At 41.9% G+C, this 18,838-nt stretch overlaps 1 protein-coding gene across 3 annotated transcripts; it reads left to right on the top strand.

The window, feature by feature from the left end:
* The first annotated feature begins 1,718 nt into the window (after positions 1–1,718).
* On the top strand, positions 1,719–18,546 carry sytl2b (synaptotagmin-like 2b). 3 transcript variants are annotated; one of them, XM_084351661.1, is made up of 20 exons: positions 1,719–1,845; positions 4,511–4,690; positions 6,865–7,025; positions 7,915–8,023; positions 9,502–9,550; positions 9,667–9,766; positions 9,881–10,313; positions 10,398–10,606; positions 11,018–13,483; positions 14,622–14,735; positions 14,827–14,865; positions 14,968–15,062; positions 15,159–15,275; positions 15,454–15,623; positions 15,867–15,969; positions 16,104–16,265; positions 16,506–16,590; positions 16,681–16,783; positions 17,221–17,426; positions 17,524–18,546. In XM_084351661.1, exons 2-20 carry the CDS (start codon positions 4,590–4,592, stop codon positions 17,670–17,672), a joined length of 4,971 nt encoding a protein of 1,656 aa, XP_084207787.1. In that variant the 5' UTR covers positions 1,719–1,845; positions 4,511–4,589; the 3' UTR covers positions 17,673–18,546. The 3 variants fall into 3 exon arrangements, with proteins under 3 accessions (XP_084207787.1, XP_084207788.1, XP_084207789.1); XM_084351662.1 differs by lacking the exon at positions 15,159–15,275; XM_084351663.1 differs by lacking the exons at positions 16,506–16,590; positions 16,681–16,783; positions 17,524–18,546 and having other exon boundaries at positions 17,221–17,421.
* The last annotated feature ends 292 nt before the right edge of the window (positions 18,547–18,838 follow it).

Here is an 18,838-nt window from a genome sequence, read left to right as displayed (position 1 = left end):
CAAGCTATTAAGTTTACAGAAGATAAGTACTTTCACCCAAGCAACTGTTGCGATAATAGATCATTAATAAATTAAAATGCATAAGACTGTTTTTGTCATTATACCCCAATAGGTTTTAAGATAAATCTCAGGGGCACGGCTGGATTAAGCCTGCTTGTCCTCAGTTTCTTTCCCTCTCTGTTAATTCTGTAAGTTAAACACATGTTCCCACATGTAGCGGTTGTTCGAGACGGACCCTCGAGATCAGAAGAAGCAGGACATTACACTTCAGAGCAGAGATGTGGACTTGAGTCACTGTTTTAATGACTTGAAACTTCACTTAGAAAATAAATGACCTGAGACTCAACTTGGACGTAGAAGTTAAAGACCTGACTTGAAACATGACACGTGTCTGTGTTTATTTTAGCTTTTTAGTTTAGTCTGGCCGTCAGCGATGGAGAGGGAAATAAATAACCTTTTCTGAAGTTTGTTTTTTATTTCACTAAGTTAGAATTGATCAGATCATCATAAACCAATTATGAAACAGTGAATCTGGAGTTTTTGAGGGCCTCTGGGAGCCAGTTGCTCACATTATTTGACTTTGTAATCCAGCCTATATATAGATATATATTTATTTTCCTTTTTGTCTGACTTTTCTCAAGGGTTATCAAATATGCATTCCCATATTTAAATTGGTCACAAGCTAAAATGTTGATTTAATACAATAACTCAAAGTTCTCATTTCTTTTAGCAACATGCACAACAGTTGTGAGATGTGTTTAGTTGAAAATATTCAAAAATTCACTGAAACAATCAGCAGAGTGTGAAGAAATAAAAGTTAACATTATGACATGTATGTAAACACCAACACAGCCACAGTACCCTGAGCCCACAGCCTGGACTGCTAGCTGCACGTCTAACTGAGCTAACGAGCTAACCGTAGCTATACAGTTGGCAGCGGTTAGTTGTTCTGGTGCAGTGCTGCCCCCTATTTGTTTTGAATATTAATTCACCAGGATGCCAGTTCTTACACATTGCACCGTTACTAGGATGACAAAATGTCATACTGTTTTACTTTGTTTATGTGTGGCGGACCCTGCCACCTTTCTAGCTTCAAACAGTGTTGTCCTCTGAGAACAGCTTGGTTATTTCACTTATGGAAAATAATCTGTATTATTACCTCATTAATGTTGTAAATATTAAAAAATATGAGTTTTGATTTCTTCTCCAAAACTTCATAGTGCCCCTTTAAATCCATGGCGGTGAGCTGAAAGAGCAACACCAGGATCACAGTGGGACTATTGTCTGTCTGCTCCAAACAATTTTAAGGCGTTTTATTTGCATTGTGAACATGAAATGCCTCGTGTCCTCCTGTCCTGCCTGTGGGGATGTTCACACCCTTTTGTCAAACACACTGATGAGAGCAACCAGTGGAAACTGAGGACACCTGCTGGATGATACCTGGCATTACACCCCACATAACAACCTGTATCAGTTTGATAAAAGAAGAAGAAGAAGAAAAATAAAACTCTTTTTCAATGTCGCAAGTTAAACAGCCACACCTGCCTCACATTAAAAGATGGACACACTGAAAGGAGATTTAAAGTGCTCAGCTGGATGTTTGAAGTCAGGTCCTCCCATCCACTCACACAGTCCTCCCTCCTCCTCCTCCTCCTCCTCCTCCTCCCAGCTCCTGTTCAGGGAGCCCAGTGCATCCAGCAGCAGCTGCAGACCTGAGGAGGAGGAGGAGGTGGAAACCCTAACTGCTTTTTACTCTTTCACCTCGTGTTGTTTTTTTTTATACCCGACACATGAGGATGGGAGTTACAGGAGCTGTTGGTGACGAGCCTGCGGGTGTGCTGTAAGGTAGGCCACATGTCAACACTGTTCTCAGAGTAAATGATAGCCTGCAAGCTGTTTCCCAGCTACTGAGAGTAATGTAAAGGAAGGGAGAGGCACAGTCTGAAATAAAAGAGGTAAAAATGATATCACTTTCACTGACATAAAAGATCAGGGAAAAGTCTGAAGTTTGGGCTCAGAAATATGCCAGAAAATGCTGCTTAGATCTCTGCAAAAATACTCTGTTATGTAGTCATGCATTCACAGTTTGACTCAGGGAAAAAGTGTTAACATTTGATCTATGAATGTCTTATATTATGACATAATAATTATTGTTGCATGTGTTCATCGCTGAAATGTTGCAGCTGTCAAAGATGAAACTTATTAACTACTGTACATACTTCATCTGCTGGGTGGCTTAGAAATTAAACTGAACTGAAACTTAAACTGCATTATGGTGCAAAGGTGCATTGTGTAGTTTTGAGGTGGAAACTTTAATCAGAAGAGGAAGAATTGACTATTTTTTTTTGTGCCTAAACAAACTAAATAAACAAACTCTCTTTGTTTTCATGACTGAATAAACAAACTGACCCTAAAGGACAACACAACTTCATACTGTTATTTTGTTTATATTTGGCGGACCCTGCCACCTTTCTAGCTTCAAACAGTGTTTTTCTCTGAGATTTGCTTGTTTATTCAGTTATGGAGAAGATGAATATATCTGAGTTTGTTTCATTAGCTCATTAATATTGTAAATATCACAATTCTTAGTTTGGATTTCTTCTCCAAAACTACATAGCGCCCCTTTGATACAATTCTATCTTGCTTTATAATATTATGTCATAATCTTTTGTCGAAATATTTTTTATTATTAGTCTGAATCAACAAAGTAAGTCGTAACGAATTATCAAATAATGCAGTGGCGAAAAAGTGCAATTGTTCCCTCTGAAACATGGAGGAAGTGGAGTGTACAGTAGCGTGAAATGGATATAAAGTACTGTCACTGTGACATCAAGTGACTGTCAGTCACATGATGTCACAGTGTCTAACCCTGACCTTTGACGATCGACTGCTCCGACTTCATTCAGACAGGGTTGGGGTTAGACAAATCTGGATCTTGTTATAACTTGTGGCGGTGGAGATGCAGAGAGCATAATAAAATACCATGTGATCTCCCTCTGAAGCCAAATCAAACTCTGGAAGCACAACAAACAAATAAATCAAATTAAACTTATGTGTTTAATAACAGAGAAAAACAAGTGGTGGCCGAATCATTTTCAGCAGCTTGTTCCGGTTTATCTCTTAATCTGCAGCTGCACACAGACACGTATGACTGACCAGACACTGTGTCACGTTACTGTGAGGCGCTGCAGGTCAAAGTCAAGGTGTTTCAAAGGCTTTCAGAGGAATAGATGCTCAGACAGTCTGTGAGCTGCATCATCACACTCAGATGATTCACTTTATCAAATATATGTGATATCAGAAAAATATACTTACATCGTCAAAGTACTCGCTCTGCATTAAAAGTGTTACTGGTATTCATATGAGTTTTTATACTGTTGTATTAATGTGTACAGTTGTAGCTGCTCGAGATGGAGACAGTTTCAACTACTTTATACACAGTTAGGTTGGTTTGCTCCAGAAGTTTCCAGTCTGGGCCCCTCTGAAGGTCCGTGGGGAGGTAAGATGATGACTGGGAGAGAGAAGAAGATTCATTTGACCTCTTTGGGCCTCAAACAGTTATTAAATGAAACCATTCAGAGTTAAGAAGAACTGATAATGTCTCATAGATTAGGGGTGGGATGATAAAAGATTTCATTGTGGATCGTGATAAAAACTACTCACTAATAAGTTGACTGTGCTGAATTTTTATTATTGGCATCATTGCTCGCTGACATACGGTCCGATATTGGTTTATCTGATTTATTTTGAATTGCCTAACCTGTCACCACGGCTGAAGGCATGTCTGCCACATTGTATCCCCACAAGAACAAAATTAACATGACAGGGAGATGAGGTTACCACTGTTTATTTGTCCTTATGATTACTTATTTAAGATTCTTTGATTATTTTTCTCGAAAAGACAAAAGATGTTGCCAATCTGCGATGTAGTTTCCTAACAAAATGTAAGGTTTAAGTGATTCTGATCTGTTTTTATTTTAGAGTTTTTAGTTAAGTTTTTCTGTGAAGTAAAAACAGCTGTGAAATAAATGCAATGGGGTAAAAAACACAATATTTCCCTGAACTGTGGTTAAGTAGAAGGATAAAGTGACACAAACTGGACATATTCCACTACAAGAACCTTTGTATTTTACTTAAATTACTTTAAATCTACTGTCCACCATTGTGCAGCTACAGAAGATTCAGTGATTCATTTTACAGTCAGAACTAAATTCTCGAGAATTTGCTGGACATGTTGGAGAAGCTTCAAGTATTTCAGATGATTCTGATTTAAATGAATTTAATGGGTTTCTCTGTCCTTAATCAGAAGCGTTTTGCACGACATCTCACCAAACAACAGCAAAAGACTGTCTGCTCTGTTATTCGAGTATTACTTTGGAACAGAGGACATTCCTCCAAATGTTTCATAAGAGGTCACTTCACTCCACTGGCTTTAACAAGATTGTAAAATACAGGGACAGTGAAGAAAATATGGCTTTGCAGGATGTGACGATGTGAATTTGTCTCACAGCGACAGACCCGGCTGGTCGCTGTCTGCAGCTGCTGAGTGTTTCCACATCTGCCTGCTGAGAGAACCAGGAGGAAGAACCATGATCGACCTGAGCCACCTGACGGAGGAGGAGCAGGAGGCGATCATGACGGTGCTGAGGAGGGACGCCGAGCTGAAGAAGGCCGAGGAGGAGAGGATCAGGTAGAAATGTGCAACATCCTGGAACTCCCCATGAGCAGAAAACATTTTGGCCGACATTTAAGTTGATGTCCTGCTATTCGGCTAATGTCATTGTCATGATTTAATAAGCCCCTCCATCGCCTGTTTCATGAGAGGAGGCCTTTGTTGGACGGCTGACATGCTAGTCAAAACGACCGGCCGTAATAGAATAACACAATAACAGCTTGGCCGGATACACGCCGCCTCTAACGCTGAGAAGCCTCAATGTGAGACGTGCAATTAGATTAGAGCCACACATGGGAGAGGATCATGCTGCTCTGACGGACAGGAATAGAAACCCTTAAAGGCCCCGATGATGAGACACCTCACCTGTGAAGAGCCTGATGACCACATAGAGCAAAGTGAAGCCTGATACTGCCTCCTCTCAGCTCAGAAACAAAGAAAAAAAATGCTCTAAAAATACTGTAAATCAGTCATTCCTTTGCTCCCTTTCCTCATAGCATTCCTCATTGTGTATATCCAAGGCTTGTCAAGACAAACACAAGGCCTCTGACCTCTCCCGTGTGCTGGAGCAGAAGGAAAAGATTGAAATGCCACCATGCATGTAAACTAAGCAAAAAAAACTCCAAACGTTCGGACGTGTTTTATTTCATTTTCAAGAGTCTAGAAGAAACAATGTGCTTTTTCTCTGTGGGTTTTTAATGGAATTGGCCCGGCCAAGTTTTTCATCAGCGGGAGGCTGAATGCTCGCCGTGTCTCGAGCAGTCTAGTGTAAAAGGATTAAGTCCAACGGCCTGTAATAATGCGCCACCCTTTTCTCACATGACCGCCGTGTAAAGATGAGTTGGAGCGCTCGTTTTTAATGCCTTTGATTCAATTTAAAGCTGATGGAAATGTTTTCCCGAATTCCTTCCTTTAGTTAGATCATGTGCCGCTGTTATATAAGGCCGATGATGAAGCGGGGAAACTACATGGTGCACTCGAGAATAGATTGGATAATAAGCATTGTTAGCTTCTTAAACCGAGCTGCCTCAGGAGGAAACATCATACAAACATTTTAAATCTGATAGGAAACTTCTAGTGTGTATCAACATTTCCAGGCTTTGAAATCCCTGATGAACCGCATGTCTTAAAGGAAGAGTTCACCCAAACAGAAAGTCTGGTGAAGCGGCCACAGCAAAGATTTCAGCTTATATAGGCCGTAATGTCATTTTAAATCAGTCAGGATTTCGGGGCTTCCATATACTTGGATTTTGCCAGTATGGCCAGTAACTCCCCATCTACTTCAGTTGTTTAGGAGAACAATGCAACACTGTTTAGCTGCGAAGCTCCAGAAATGTTTTGTTGACTACAAAACTTCACCTGACTTTCCATCGGCATGGGTTTGAGGAGATAATGACTAAATTTTCATTTTTGGGTCAACTGCTCCTTTAAATTAGAATTTGTATGGTCTTAGTTTATTGCCACAAACATTTTATCGTTATCTTTATTATATTTAATTTCTTCTTGTCAAAATGAGTCAAGCTGAAAGTCCACATTTATGACAGTACAAATCTGTAAACCTGCCACTGAATCTGTTACTGTCTTTTTGCTTCATCCTTGCACTTACCTGTTGGTGAAATCTAGGTGAACCTAACTCACTCAACTAACCATATCCTTACATAAAATCTACCTCTGGACAGGACCATATACAGTACATACCAAATGACCAAAAATCTGTCTTAAATTTGGGTTAAAATTACTTTGAAAAAGGTTCATAAGAAGCATTAAATTCAAGTGTCTGACACCTGTAGACACCAACATTTTGGATTTTCAAACGCAAATACAAACAAAAGTATCAAAAATCTGACGTGAGCGGCGTCAACACACCCTGCTTTGGTCCCTTTCCTCTTTGTCCACCCCTGGTTTTATATTTCACCTCATATTGAGAGATTAGTGCTGCTCAAACTGAATTCAAACAGTGTCAGATTCTCCATTCAGCGCAGCTTAAAGGAGGCATTGTCTTGTATTTGCTCCCTCACAAGAGACTTTTATTGTCTCTGTGTAGCCACTGGGCTGCGCAGGAACAATATCCTGTGTGTTTTAAATGACTTCAGCTGGGATTAACATTACTTATAACAATAATTGACAATACAAGAAAAACCCTCTTGACTAAAGCTTCTTTTGTACACGTTTCCTTTGTGTCTTCCCTCCAGAAAACTGGAGGAGATACTGAACAGCGGCTCACAGCTGGACACCAAGCGGAAGTACCTGACAGGAGAGTGGTTTTACGAGGCCAAGTCTCGCAGACACATGGACAAGATCCACGGCTCTGAGATCATCATGGCCTCCATGAAGCAGAAGAAAGCTGCTTTAGGTGTGTTCGCTCTGTACTGTTGACAAAGGGCTGGTTTGAAAGCAGACTCTATAGTGCTCTGTGCAGGGATGGAAAGTAACTAACACATTAATTAGAAATATGCTGAGAATCTGATCTGATAAACAGCTACCCATATCAAAAACTTCTATACATAAATACAAACTATCTGGGATGAGGTGCAGGTGGTGCTGATTCTGTCCGAGGTCCCCACGCATTTCCTTGAAATCCTGATCTTTTTCGGTTTGTCAGCTTGAGAGGGAAAAAAAATCAAGGCCTCGAACAGAAATTGAAGTTCTTCTGATATTATTTTTACTTCCCATGAATAGTGCCTCTGTCTAGTTGTCGTTATAAAAGTGTTGTGACAGTAGTTCACCTTGATCCTGTTGAGTCCTTGATTTTGATATCTGAGAAGGTGTGGGACCTCTGTCACAAACATCCTTCCTACCTGTTATCCAGCTGCAGGTTACATCCTCAGAGGTGTTTTCATGATCTCTCAGATGTCCACAGTCTGCCCAGATGAGTAAAATCATTGCCCGGGGCGAAACCAAAATTTTAATTCCTTTCACAGACTTTGCCCGCCACTGCAGACGCTGCGCATCGGACTTAGTGTTTGTAACAGCAGAGAAGAAGATCAGAGTAAAGCTGAAAATATTGGATTTAAACTGTGGTTTCGCCTCGGGGCAAACATTTTATCTTCCGGTGCAGAACGTTGACGACTGTGGGATTATAAAAATACCCTCTGCTGGATAACAAGTGGAAATATAATGATTTTTTTATTTGACAATTAAGTTGAAAACAGAGTTTCTTCTAAAATCTAAATAATGCAGCATTGTAAACCTGCATATTTTGATTGCTTATTCATAAACTCCTTCCCTTTTCTGTGCTGCAGACGGCTCTCTAAGAATGGAAAGATCAAAGACACCCAGCAGTCGAGGTTCAGACGCCCCCCCACCAAAACCTGCCAGATGTTTGGAAGCACTACAGCCGCAGGAGATCAAGTACGCAGTCCTTTCTTTTCACAGGTTTACCTATCTGTCTCTCCATAACCTCTTCTTTTTTTGTGTCTGTGCCAACCTTAAACACTTCTCACAGTAAAAATTGAAAATCAAAATCAAACACACACTATATAAAGATGTTACTACAAGGATCAAATTCAGATTGAATCAATTTCACATATACAGTTTCAGCTCCTCTCTCTGTTCTCACAGTGTCAGTATTTCTGTCTGTGTGTGTGTGTGTGTGTGCAGTGTGAGAAGTGTGTGTGCTGTCTTGTGACTCAGGCAGTGTAAACATAGGTGGTGCTAAATGGGAATACGGCAGTTTTATAGCAGCTAACTGCTCGCAGCACTGCAGGATGTGGTGCGACGGGAAAACAGAGCGGCAGTTTGTAAAGTGGTTGACTCGTCAGAGCTCTGAGAATCGCTGCTGCGAATGAGACGTCACCGTTCAGGGTTATTTCTGGAGGAAGCACCTCAGCAGGATGTTCACTCCTGTTGTTCAGTAGTTTATTACCTATTAGGATATTTCTATTCATTTTTTTAATTAAATTATGATCACAACACCTTAGATACTTTCACAATGTTCATCTCAGGCCATGTATATTTACTCTGAGCCTCATTCACACCCTTCTGTTATAAGTTGATAGTCATACCCCAGAACGCTGAAGGTGCTATACAAATAAAGTTATCATTATTTGTTTTAAAATGTCAAAAATTGAAAAAATGCTCATCACAATTCCTCAGAACCCAAAGTGACGTCTTTGTATTGCTTCTTCTGTTCATCCAACTGTCAAAAACCCAAAGACTCTTCATTTACTGTCAAATGAAAAAAGGTTTTAATCAAGATGGATGCAAAAGACAAGAGTAAACTAAAGACTGGACTTAAAAACATTCTAAACTAATGAGGGGATGAGGTACAGGTGGAGGGAGGTGGAGAAACAGGGCAAAAAGCACCACAAAACACATATATAAGATGGCAGAATCGACAAGACCTTGACAAACAGTTCACAATTAATTTTCTTTCAATCAACTAATCTTTGCAGCTCGAGCTACAAGTTTCCTAAACACACAATCAATTCAAGAACGTAATTGCTGAAAATGTATTTGTAATCTGATAATCTTTGTTTTGCAGTGCAGGTCCTGAATCAGTTTGATAATTAAAGAGTTGCTTTCCTCTAATATGAATCCTGTTTTTCAGCCACAAAATACCAGATAATGTGAGTTTATCTCATCAAGTGTTCACTCTTATGTGTGGACTTCCTTTGATATTGTAGTTGTTCAGGTTCGGCCCGACATCGTCCTCTTTGATATCAGCGTTATTTACGAGTCAGCAGGCCTCAGTCATGCACACTACAGTGTACTTGTGAGGAAAAACACAGACTTTGCTGCTGCACTTCATGTGATGCTTTATACTGCTTGTATTTCTTCTATATTCACATTTCCTGACTAAACGTTTTAATTGTCTTTCTTTTCTTCAGTGATGCAGAAAAGGAGAATCTGAATTCAGAGGCCCGCTCTCCAAGACCGGTACAAACCAGATCAGCATTTTTTCCCCCACAAGTTTTACTTTCTTTATATGAAATCTTGCTCACATTCACATTGCAGATATTGTTATGTAAAACATCTTCTCCCTTTCCTTTAAGCCGAGGCACAACCCTTTCAACCGAGCCTCCCTGATTGTTGTTGAGCCGCCTGAAAATTATGATGTGTCAGCGAGTCGGGAGCAGGAGTCATCTGAGACAGGTTTGAGTTATAAAGGTCCAGCGTGTAGGATTTAGTGGCATTTGGCTGTGAGGTTGTAGATGGCAGTATTGAATCTATAATCCAGACTGAGACTTTGATCTGTGTTTCCCTCAGAGCCCATATCTCCACTGAAGAGCCACCTGGCAGGAGAGGCCAGTCTGACTTCAGGGGGCTCCATCACATCTGAGGGCTCCTCTGTCGGGTTCAGACCAGTGCCAAAGAAGAGGACATTTCTCTCCAGGCGTACCTCCAGTCAGTCACAAAACAATGGCCTGGGGTCAGACACTCAGGTGGGGTCAGCAGGGGTTGTTCCTGCCCCCAGACGGAGCCTCCAGCGAGGCTCCAGCGGGAGCTCTAACCAGTCCTACCCGAAGGGACAGGATGAAACACCTCAGAAAAGTGCAGCTTCTGATCAAGTATCTCAGTCTGTTCAGCCGTCCAAGTCTCTAAATGAAAACTCCCAGCAGCCATTATGTGATGTATCTCAGGTTTCCTCTAATTCCAGTCTGGAGAGAGAAAGAAACCCACCTTCTCTAACAAGAGACAGGTCAGTGGATGATTTATCTCACACAAAAATCTTAATTAAACTCTCTCATCCGCCCACTGCAACTCACAACCTGCACAATTTCAGACCAGCCCACACCAGGAATGATACGTCCACTGACAGAGAGATGAAACAGAAGAGTGAAGAATGGGATGGTGAGACACAAAGAGAACGAGCAGCGGTGAACGCTGTCGACCTGCACGCCGGCAGCATTCAGGATTCAGACAGAGAAAACAGCAGCAGTGTAGGAACAGCAGTGAGGCAGGAAGAGCTGAGTCTGCCTCAAAGCACTGTGGGTAAGTTTAATAACAAGAAATAACTACTGACCGTAGTTAAAATCATGTTTAAACTAGTCATTCTACATACTGATTCACACGTTGTTTTGTTAAAATCTTCTGGAGTGATGTAACTCAAAAGTGAAAGATCCAGGTAAAAGGGCCATTGCTCTGCACTGTTATACTGCGTTTGTAGCTAGCTGCACTACTTTAGGGCTGGCAAATCATCAACCAAGTTATGATAAAGCACTTATGGGTGGTGGGTGTTGGGCCTTGGCGGAGGTATGCGCTCTATTGAATCCCATTCTAGTTTTGTTGATAAAGATGCTACCCTCTGTGAGACCATGCAAACCTGCTGCAGGGCAGACAATAGTAGATTTCTGATGTTATTTTGACAAGTATTTAATTCTCTTTTCGTACCTTTATTTTCAGATGCAGATCCTCCAGTATCTTACGATCTGATCTTCATTGATAAGTCTGATAAGCAAATGCAGAAGAAATCCAATCAGAACCAGGTGTTTAAATTATCCACCCAGACCACCAGTCCCACGAGTGACGAGGACTCCATCGCGAAGGTGCTGGACTGGTTCAGCCGCAGCACAGACAGCAGTGATTTGCTCAATACAGAAGATGGTCCAGAGGTCGCAACGGGATCTAACAAACATGTCGAAATAAGCAAATTAAGAGGTGAAGATTCATTACGAAAAGATGCCGGGGATATCATAAGTGATAGACAGAAGGAATCTCTTGAAATGAAGAGAAGTCACTTACAGAAACAGAGCAGTGATGTTAAAGAGTCAAGAGGAACAGACAGAACAGGCAACAAGGAAGCGACCGAAACACAAGAAGAGGTGGCGAAGCGTAACAGAGAAAGAATGCGGTCACAGGAATTTGAAGATAATAACGATGAAAGCCAACCACCCCAAATCTCCCATCTGAAGTCATTCTGGGAGAAAAGCAACGTGGGCCCTAAAATACTTATCAGTAATTCAATCACGCTCAGCAACAAAGGACAAAAACCTGCTCAGCTCTCAGCGGAGAAAGATGAGGAGAAAGTGAACAAGCCCCACGGAGTGTCTGATATGCCTTCTGTTCCTGGATTATACAATGGGAAGGGGAGTTATGGGGACGAAAGAGGACAACAACTGGTAATGAGCCCACAGAAAGATACTGGAGACAATGTTCACTTAAATAGAAACCAGGAGGGATACTTGATGGATACTCCAACTCAAAGAAACTCAAAATCAGCAGCCAATGCCCACGTAGTTGACAGAAGAGGTTCAGAAACTGATATTTTAGGCATAAGCAGACTGAGTCCACTGCAAAGGACCGCCATCCAGTCCAGACTAAGTCCAGAGTCTGAGAGCGTCAAACCAAATCCACAACCTGACAGTATTTCCCAATATAGAGAAACCCCACTGCAAGACGAACTCCCCAAGACTATTCCTGTGTCTCAGCTGGATACAGATCTACAAACAAGGGACAGTCCAGACTCTGAGATGCACTATTCATCAAGAAACAGCCCGTACTTGGACTACAAGCAAGGGGATATACAGATCACTCCCAAAACACAAGTGCGTAGAGGTTCAAATGAAGATGCAAGGAGGAGGGACAGTGAGGATAGAAGCATGCAACCAGGCATGTCTCCCAAACGAAAGGAGGATATGTCGAATAAAGACAGAATCAACAGTCCACAGTCAAACAGACATGGGGTGCCAAATCAAGAAAGTACTGCAGAGAGGATAAAGCAGCTCAGATCTTTCTGGGAGCAGGAGAGGAACAAGCCCATGTTTTACACTGGAAAGCCCAGAGCTCCTGGGGATGGTAAAGTCGCTCGTGGTGCCAATCAGGCAAAGCTGAATAAAAGATTCACAAAGTCAGAGTACGACCTGACGTCAATTGGAAATATTTCAGGCAGCGATGAGGACGACTATGATAGAAATTTTACTGTTCTTCCTTTGAACCAGAGGATAGAAAAGTCGTCCCCTAGCCTTGGTGCGAGTCGAGCACAATTCAACACGCTGCGTGAGTTCTGGGACGAGGCCACGTCAGATACCAAGGGATCATTTACCATCGACAAGCCCAAAAGCCCCAAAAGGAAAGAGCCGATAAGTGCCCAGCTTTCGTCTCAGGAATTAAAGTGTGGCGATTCCGAGATTTACCGTGAGAAAACAAGACAAGCTGCAAAGTCGTCCCCTCAGAATCGATCAAAGTCCCCCCATGATAGACAGTCTGGGTCAAGAGCGGCAAATGACAGCAAAAACAACCAGTCAAATTATACGACAGCTGAGCAGCAGAGAGAGTCAAGAAGGTCTTCAAAAGACTCCACGAAACCACAAAGCAGTTCAGGAAAAGACACTCGCTCTCCGAAGGGTAGAAAAGACAGCTTTAGCTATTCAAGTAGTCGTGGACATTCGCTCCGTCGAGCCACTAGCATGTTCGCTCTGAGTGAGCCTGAAGAAAGAGATCTGAGCCCATTTAAAGTAGATGTAAGCCCTGTCCACTCACAGAGCAGGAAACAGAGGCAGAACGCAGAAAAAGGCACCATGTCGAGACGATCATCCGAGGAAACTGAGCCTCTGACTCCACGAGCAAGGTCTTGTGTTCCAAGAGACTACCGACATTACCTGGGTATGACCGATGCGACCAGCGTCCACACCTCCCTCGCTCCAGCTCTGAAGGACGAGGGGTCAGACGGCAAATCTGGGTATGAATTTGACCTGGGCGGGCCAGTGAGGGCCAGCACTCCTGTGGGCTCAGAGGACCGTTACAGCAGGAAGGGGAACAAGACAAATCAGCGCCCCCTGTGGACAAACTACAGCAGCTCAGACACCGGTCTGGAGTCATCTGTGAGCAGCACGTCGGAAACCTGGTCCAACTCGAGGAACAGTTCAAACCGTGAGCACCAACTTCAGATTTTTACAGTAACACAAATAACCTGAATCCTGTTTTTAAAGTAACTGAAAACATAAAAAGAAATATAAACATCAGCTATTCCAGATACCTTAAATGCATACTGTGCAGGATTTATTGCTTTTATCAAACATACCATTCATAGTTGCCCCCACCTACCCAGTTTTACAGTTAAGGCCCACACCTCCACACAACCCTTTACAGATATTATGGTATGCAGCTGAAGTGTAGGCTTCCTGTCTGCTGTTTGCCTTTTTGCTCTGCCTGTTGTATATGTGTGTGTGTGTATGTGTGTGTAGCTCAGCCCCACCCTCGGTCAAATAGACACACACAGACCTACAGCTCTTTATTCATCCATAACAAACAGAGGCCAGAGGAGAGAGATGGAGGCAACCATCATATGAAGTAACCTGGTCCTGACGTTTTTATGGAGTCCTAACCTCACACTGTTATTGGGTGGGAGCTGCAAACCGATGCCCAAAGGTTGACGCCCAGAAACGTCCCGAACACAGCAAAATACTAAAAAGATTAAGAAAATACAGCAGGGTGTCAGACAGGGTGATTAAGAGAGATAATACATTGTTGATACATTTCCTTAGGGAAATCCTGCGTAGTTTACCTTTAATCTAATATTTTCTAGTCTGGTCTTTCAATATATTGAAAATAAAGCTGTTGTAACATCTGTTTTGAAGTACTGAACTCCTGCTGTTTGCAGACTCATTATTATTACAGTGGGCTGTGTCCAGCAGTATCCTTGATATCATGTCCTTGTGGGGTTATCTGTGTTGGCAGAAGCAAATCTCTGTAAACACAGCATGTACCTGCGGTCAGCTGCCCATGTTTAGTTTGTGGGCTGGGTTCGATACATAGTTCAAACTGACACCTCACAGATAATAACACGTTTCACCAACTTACAACCCACACAGTTTCATGTCAAACTTTCCTTCTTAGTAGTTTTAAGGTGTGATGCAGCAGCTACACCTGTCCGTCAAACACAGTACACACAATTTCTTAAGTTTACTGATTTACACATTTAATGCTCTGTTATGAAACACACATTTTATTTTACCAAAAGCAGCAACAAATACACCAACAAGTTTTTTCTTTCCAATATGGATCGTAGGTGAGAACACTGATGAGGCTCAAAACCCTGTGAGGAAAGCACTGAGGCGAGCAGAAGCACGGCCTAAAAACCTGGCGAAAAGTATGGAGGACATCACAGCTTCCTTATCACCACGTGAGCATCTCCTCGACTTCTCCTCCTCAAGTGTAACTGTCCATAACAGCTCGTTTTGGGTGACTTTGATTTATTATTTTGTTTCTCACAGGACAAGACCCGACTGCTGACATGAGACGAATCAGTGCTGGTAAAAATCACTTGATTCTTTGCATGAAGGATATTTTTGCAATCATAGTGGCAAGAATGTCAATATTGTGTATCTTCTGCTTCCCAATCAACATCTCTTTAGTTTCAACCATCCCGTCACCCTCCTCATCCTTATTTTCGGACCCGGACCACCTGAAGAAGATGAGCAAATCAGTTCCATCGTTCTTACAGAAGGAGGTAAAGTCGCGTCTGAATCTTTTAGTCCTGCTGTACATCTGAGCCGCTCTGCGACCTTGTGCATGGAGCTGTCTTTGCCTGCTGTCTGTGTTTCAGGAAGTTGACAGAGACACTGACTCCAACTGCGAGGACACTTACCACCAAGGAAGACTAATGATGGGCAGCTCTTTGACTAACCTCACCAGCTCCTCTGGCATGGCATCTTTGTCTTCTGTATGGTCACACACAGCAGCCGACGCTTACACATCCAAACACTGCTGACTTTAATTGCACTGCTTGTTTGCTTTTTACGCTTTAATTGTTATTGTCAGGTATTGACATTAACCCAGTAAACATGTATGTGGTGACTATAGTTGTGATATGAAATGTTTGGCAACCTGTTTGCTCCTAGCTGAGTGGGAGTGTGATGACCATGTACAGTGGGGACTTTGGGAATGTGGAGGTTCAGGGAAACATCCAGTTCTCCATCAACTACATTCAGAGGCTCCGAGAGTTTCACATATTCGTGGCCGAGTGTCGAGACTTGGCTACAGTTGACCCAAAGAGGGGCCGCTCAGATCCGTGAGTTGAAATTATTTGCTGTTCTTTTTAATTGAAACATACTCTCCAATTCTGATGTAGCGTATGTTATAGCAGCGTCCACTCTCTCATTTTTAAGAGTGTGTTGTTTTCAAACCTCGCATGGTAACCAGTTGTTGGCATGTGTCAGAAAGTACAGTTTTGTCCCTAACTATTACCAATTCCATATCGTATTTAGGTGCATCATTACAGATAAAACCTTTTTGGTTTTTTTTCCCTTTGAAGGTATGTCAAAAGCTACCTGGTTCCTGACAAAGCTAATCTTGGAAAGAGGAAAACATCTGTAAAAAAGAAGACACTGAATCCAACTTTCAACGAGATCCTCAGAGTAGGAATCCACAGAGATAATAATACCTGCAGTACTAAGCACACACAGACACTTTCCCACACTGTAATGCTTCATGCTCGGTGTTGCCTGACAATCAACAAACAAAAGCATCTCGCTCTTCCCTGTCCTTACAGTATCGTGTTCGCATGGAGTACCTCAGAACCCAGACGCTCATTCTCTCCGTTTGGCATCACGACACCTTTGGCAAGAACAGTTTCCTGGGCGAGGTCGACGTGGACCTCTCCAAATGGGACTTTGACCACACCCAGATGAACTACTTAGCCTTGAAAGCAAGGGTAGGAAGAAAAACACAAGCACACAACGCTGCTTTATCCACAGCAGCTGTTTTCTCATCAAATAACAGCAGGTTATCTCAGACTGTGGTCAGCCTGCTCATTTACCCCGCTATCTATTTGAGCCGGTTGTATCACATGCTCTGTAGTCATTGTATAACCTGCGTACAAAGGATTTTTTGAGCTTAAGGATGGATTTTGGATCGTCTGTTTATGTAATGCATACTCTGTAAAATGTTTCAGACTACACCCACTCTAGCACCATCAAACGATCGAGGAGAGATGAGAGTAGCGGTGCGTTTCATGCCACAGATCATCCACAGTGCAGGTCTGCGCTCGGTTTTATTCTATTATTTAATGATTTTCATTCTTAGTTCTTTAAAGTTGTTGGTTATTTTTTTTATTTTTCTCTTTTTAGGATTAGCTAAGGAGAGTCCAAACACTGGAGAGATTCACATTTGGGTGAAAGAATGCAAGAACCTGCCTCTAATCAGGGCCACCATTGACCCATATGTTAAGTGGTATGCACAAAAATCCATCTTAGTGAGAGAAATAGATCTGTATTTTGGGAAATACTCTTAATTTGTTTTTTGGGGTTTTTTTTTTGCTAAGAGTTAGTGAGAAGATTGATACACACGTTCACTAAATATAAACGTATTGCCAGCAGCTGGTTAGCTTAGCCTAGCACAGTGATTGGAAACAGCTAGCCCAGCTCTGCCCAAAGAGCACTCACTAAGATTGCTGCAGATTGATTTTGTACCTTTAGACAGAGCCAGGCTATCTGTTTCCCCTTCTTTCCAGCCTTCACGCAGAGCTAAGTTAACTCTTTCCTGGCTTTAACGTTGGCTTCATATTGAACGGACTGATATGTACGGGATAAAGGGATAAAAAATCATTTAATTATAAAGTGTTCTGCCGTTATCAATCATCACGTTTCCTTATCCCCCCTCGTCCGAAGCTTTGTGCTGCCAGACACGAGCAGGAAGAGTCGCCAGAAGACACGTGTGCTGCGGAGGACAGCAGACCCGGCGTTTAACCACACAATGGTGTACGATGGCATCAGAGAGGCTGACCTATCAGAAGCCTGCGTGGAGCTCACTGTCTGGGACCGGGACAGACTCGCCAGCAACCTGCTGGGGGGCCTGAGGCTCGGACCCGGAACAGGTACTGACAGAAAAAGTCATTTTATTGATCAGCACTGGAGTAAAAAGTTTAATATTTGTGTTGAAATGCCTGTATTTGTCTGTATGTGTCTCTGTAGGCAGAAGTTATGGATCAGCGGTGGACTGGATGGACTCAACTCCTTATGAGGCGGCCCTCTGGGAGCGCATGAGGACCACCCCGAATGAATGGGTGGAGGACGTACTCCCATTAAGAGTGCTGAACTCTGCCAAAACGGCTTTCAAATAAGCAAAAGTATAACAGACCGCCATACTGCAAAGACGTGTATTTTTGATAGGTAAAAGCGTTTTTTTTAAAGATCCAGTGCATTGATTTAAAATTCAGTCTTGACGAGCTTCTTTAGGATCCGATGAAAGTAAAATAAAGACGCCGGAGTGAAACACTGGAATCAGCCATGTGACTGTCATTTTACCGACACCAGTGGTTCTACCTAAACAGTAATTTCCTGAAAATGGTGGCTTTGTGAACAACTCCACATGCGCTCAAGGAAAACAGGAAATAATATTAGAAAAACACCTCTGGAGAGTGAGCTGTGTGAGCTTTTACCTGGGAGAGAAAGTAGAAATTTGAGACACCTGCTGATGTATGTGTTAGCACACAGAGAAATACAATCATGCAGCAATCACAGTACAATAAAACCCAGATAGAAGTCTGGCAGAGCATCTATTTATAGGCGAGTATGAGTTTATTTAATATCTACACAAGCCACTTTCATGTATATATATCCAGTATATACATATATCATAAATATCAATGCTCTTTGTCCAGTGGTTTTCATGTTTGAGTACCTTGATGAAGGCTAAAACCATAACATTGCTGTGTGTGTATTTTATTTAATTACATCTAGGCTTTGTGATTAAACACTGTTTACAGGAATTGGATTTATATTCTTTACCACAATATACTGTTTGCCAAAAGTCCACCATTTTGTTTTTGAAAGTAATTTGCTAATTGCCCTCAATGTGCAACACCTTCCTGTCTCGTGAGCCGAATTATCAACATGTAATCTCAGTTATCTTTTTATAAGGTTTATATTAACTGACATCACCAGTAAGAAATGTGATGGCAAACAGTGGAAACAATAAAAAAAATGTGCCCTGCATTGAAGTTGTATCAGTGTTTTCTATTGAAGTTTCTCAGCAGCTGTTACTCAAATGTCCATGACAATGAAATCTTACAGGGTAAGTACAGGGTCACATTTCTGCACAAATTTAGATATTTTACATCATCATACTTTTCTAATTTTCTTAAGTGTTTAAGTTTGTAATGTATTTTTCATTGCACTAGACCTTTAAGAAACCTACCCCAAGAGAATAAACTCTATCTTATGTCAACTTAAACTATCCCAAACAACCTTTATTTTACTTTTTAAAACATTGCTTCTCAAACTATTA

Source organism: Pagrus pagrus (assembly GCF_965226575.1).
Source record: "Pagrus pagrus genome assembly, chromosome: 4".
Classification (NCBI taxonomy): Eukaryota; Metazoa; Chordata; class Actinopteri; order Spariformes; family Sparidae; genus Pagrus; species Pagrus pagrus.
The sequence above is the reverse complement of the archived record's forward strand: the minus strand, read 5'-3'. Positions and strand labels throughout refer to the sequence as shown.

Coding starts and splice junctions, on each gene's coding strand:
- sytl2b (XM_084351661.1), top strand. CDS start 4,590: ATGATCGACCTGAGCCACCTGACGGAGGAGGAGCAGGAGGCGATCATG. Junction 13,484..14,621: donor CTCGAGGAACAGTTCAAACC/GTGAGCACCAAC, acceptor TATGGATCGTAG/GTGAGAACACTGATGAGGCT. Junction 16,591..16,680: donor ACAGATCATCCACAGTGCAG/GTCTGCGCTCGG, acceptor TTCTCTTTTTAG/GATTAGCTAAGGAGAGTCCA.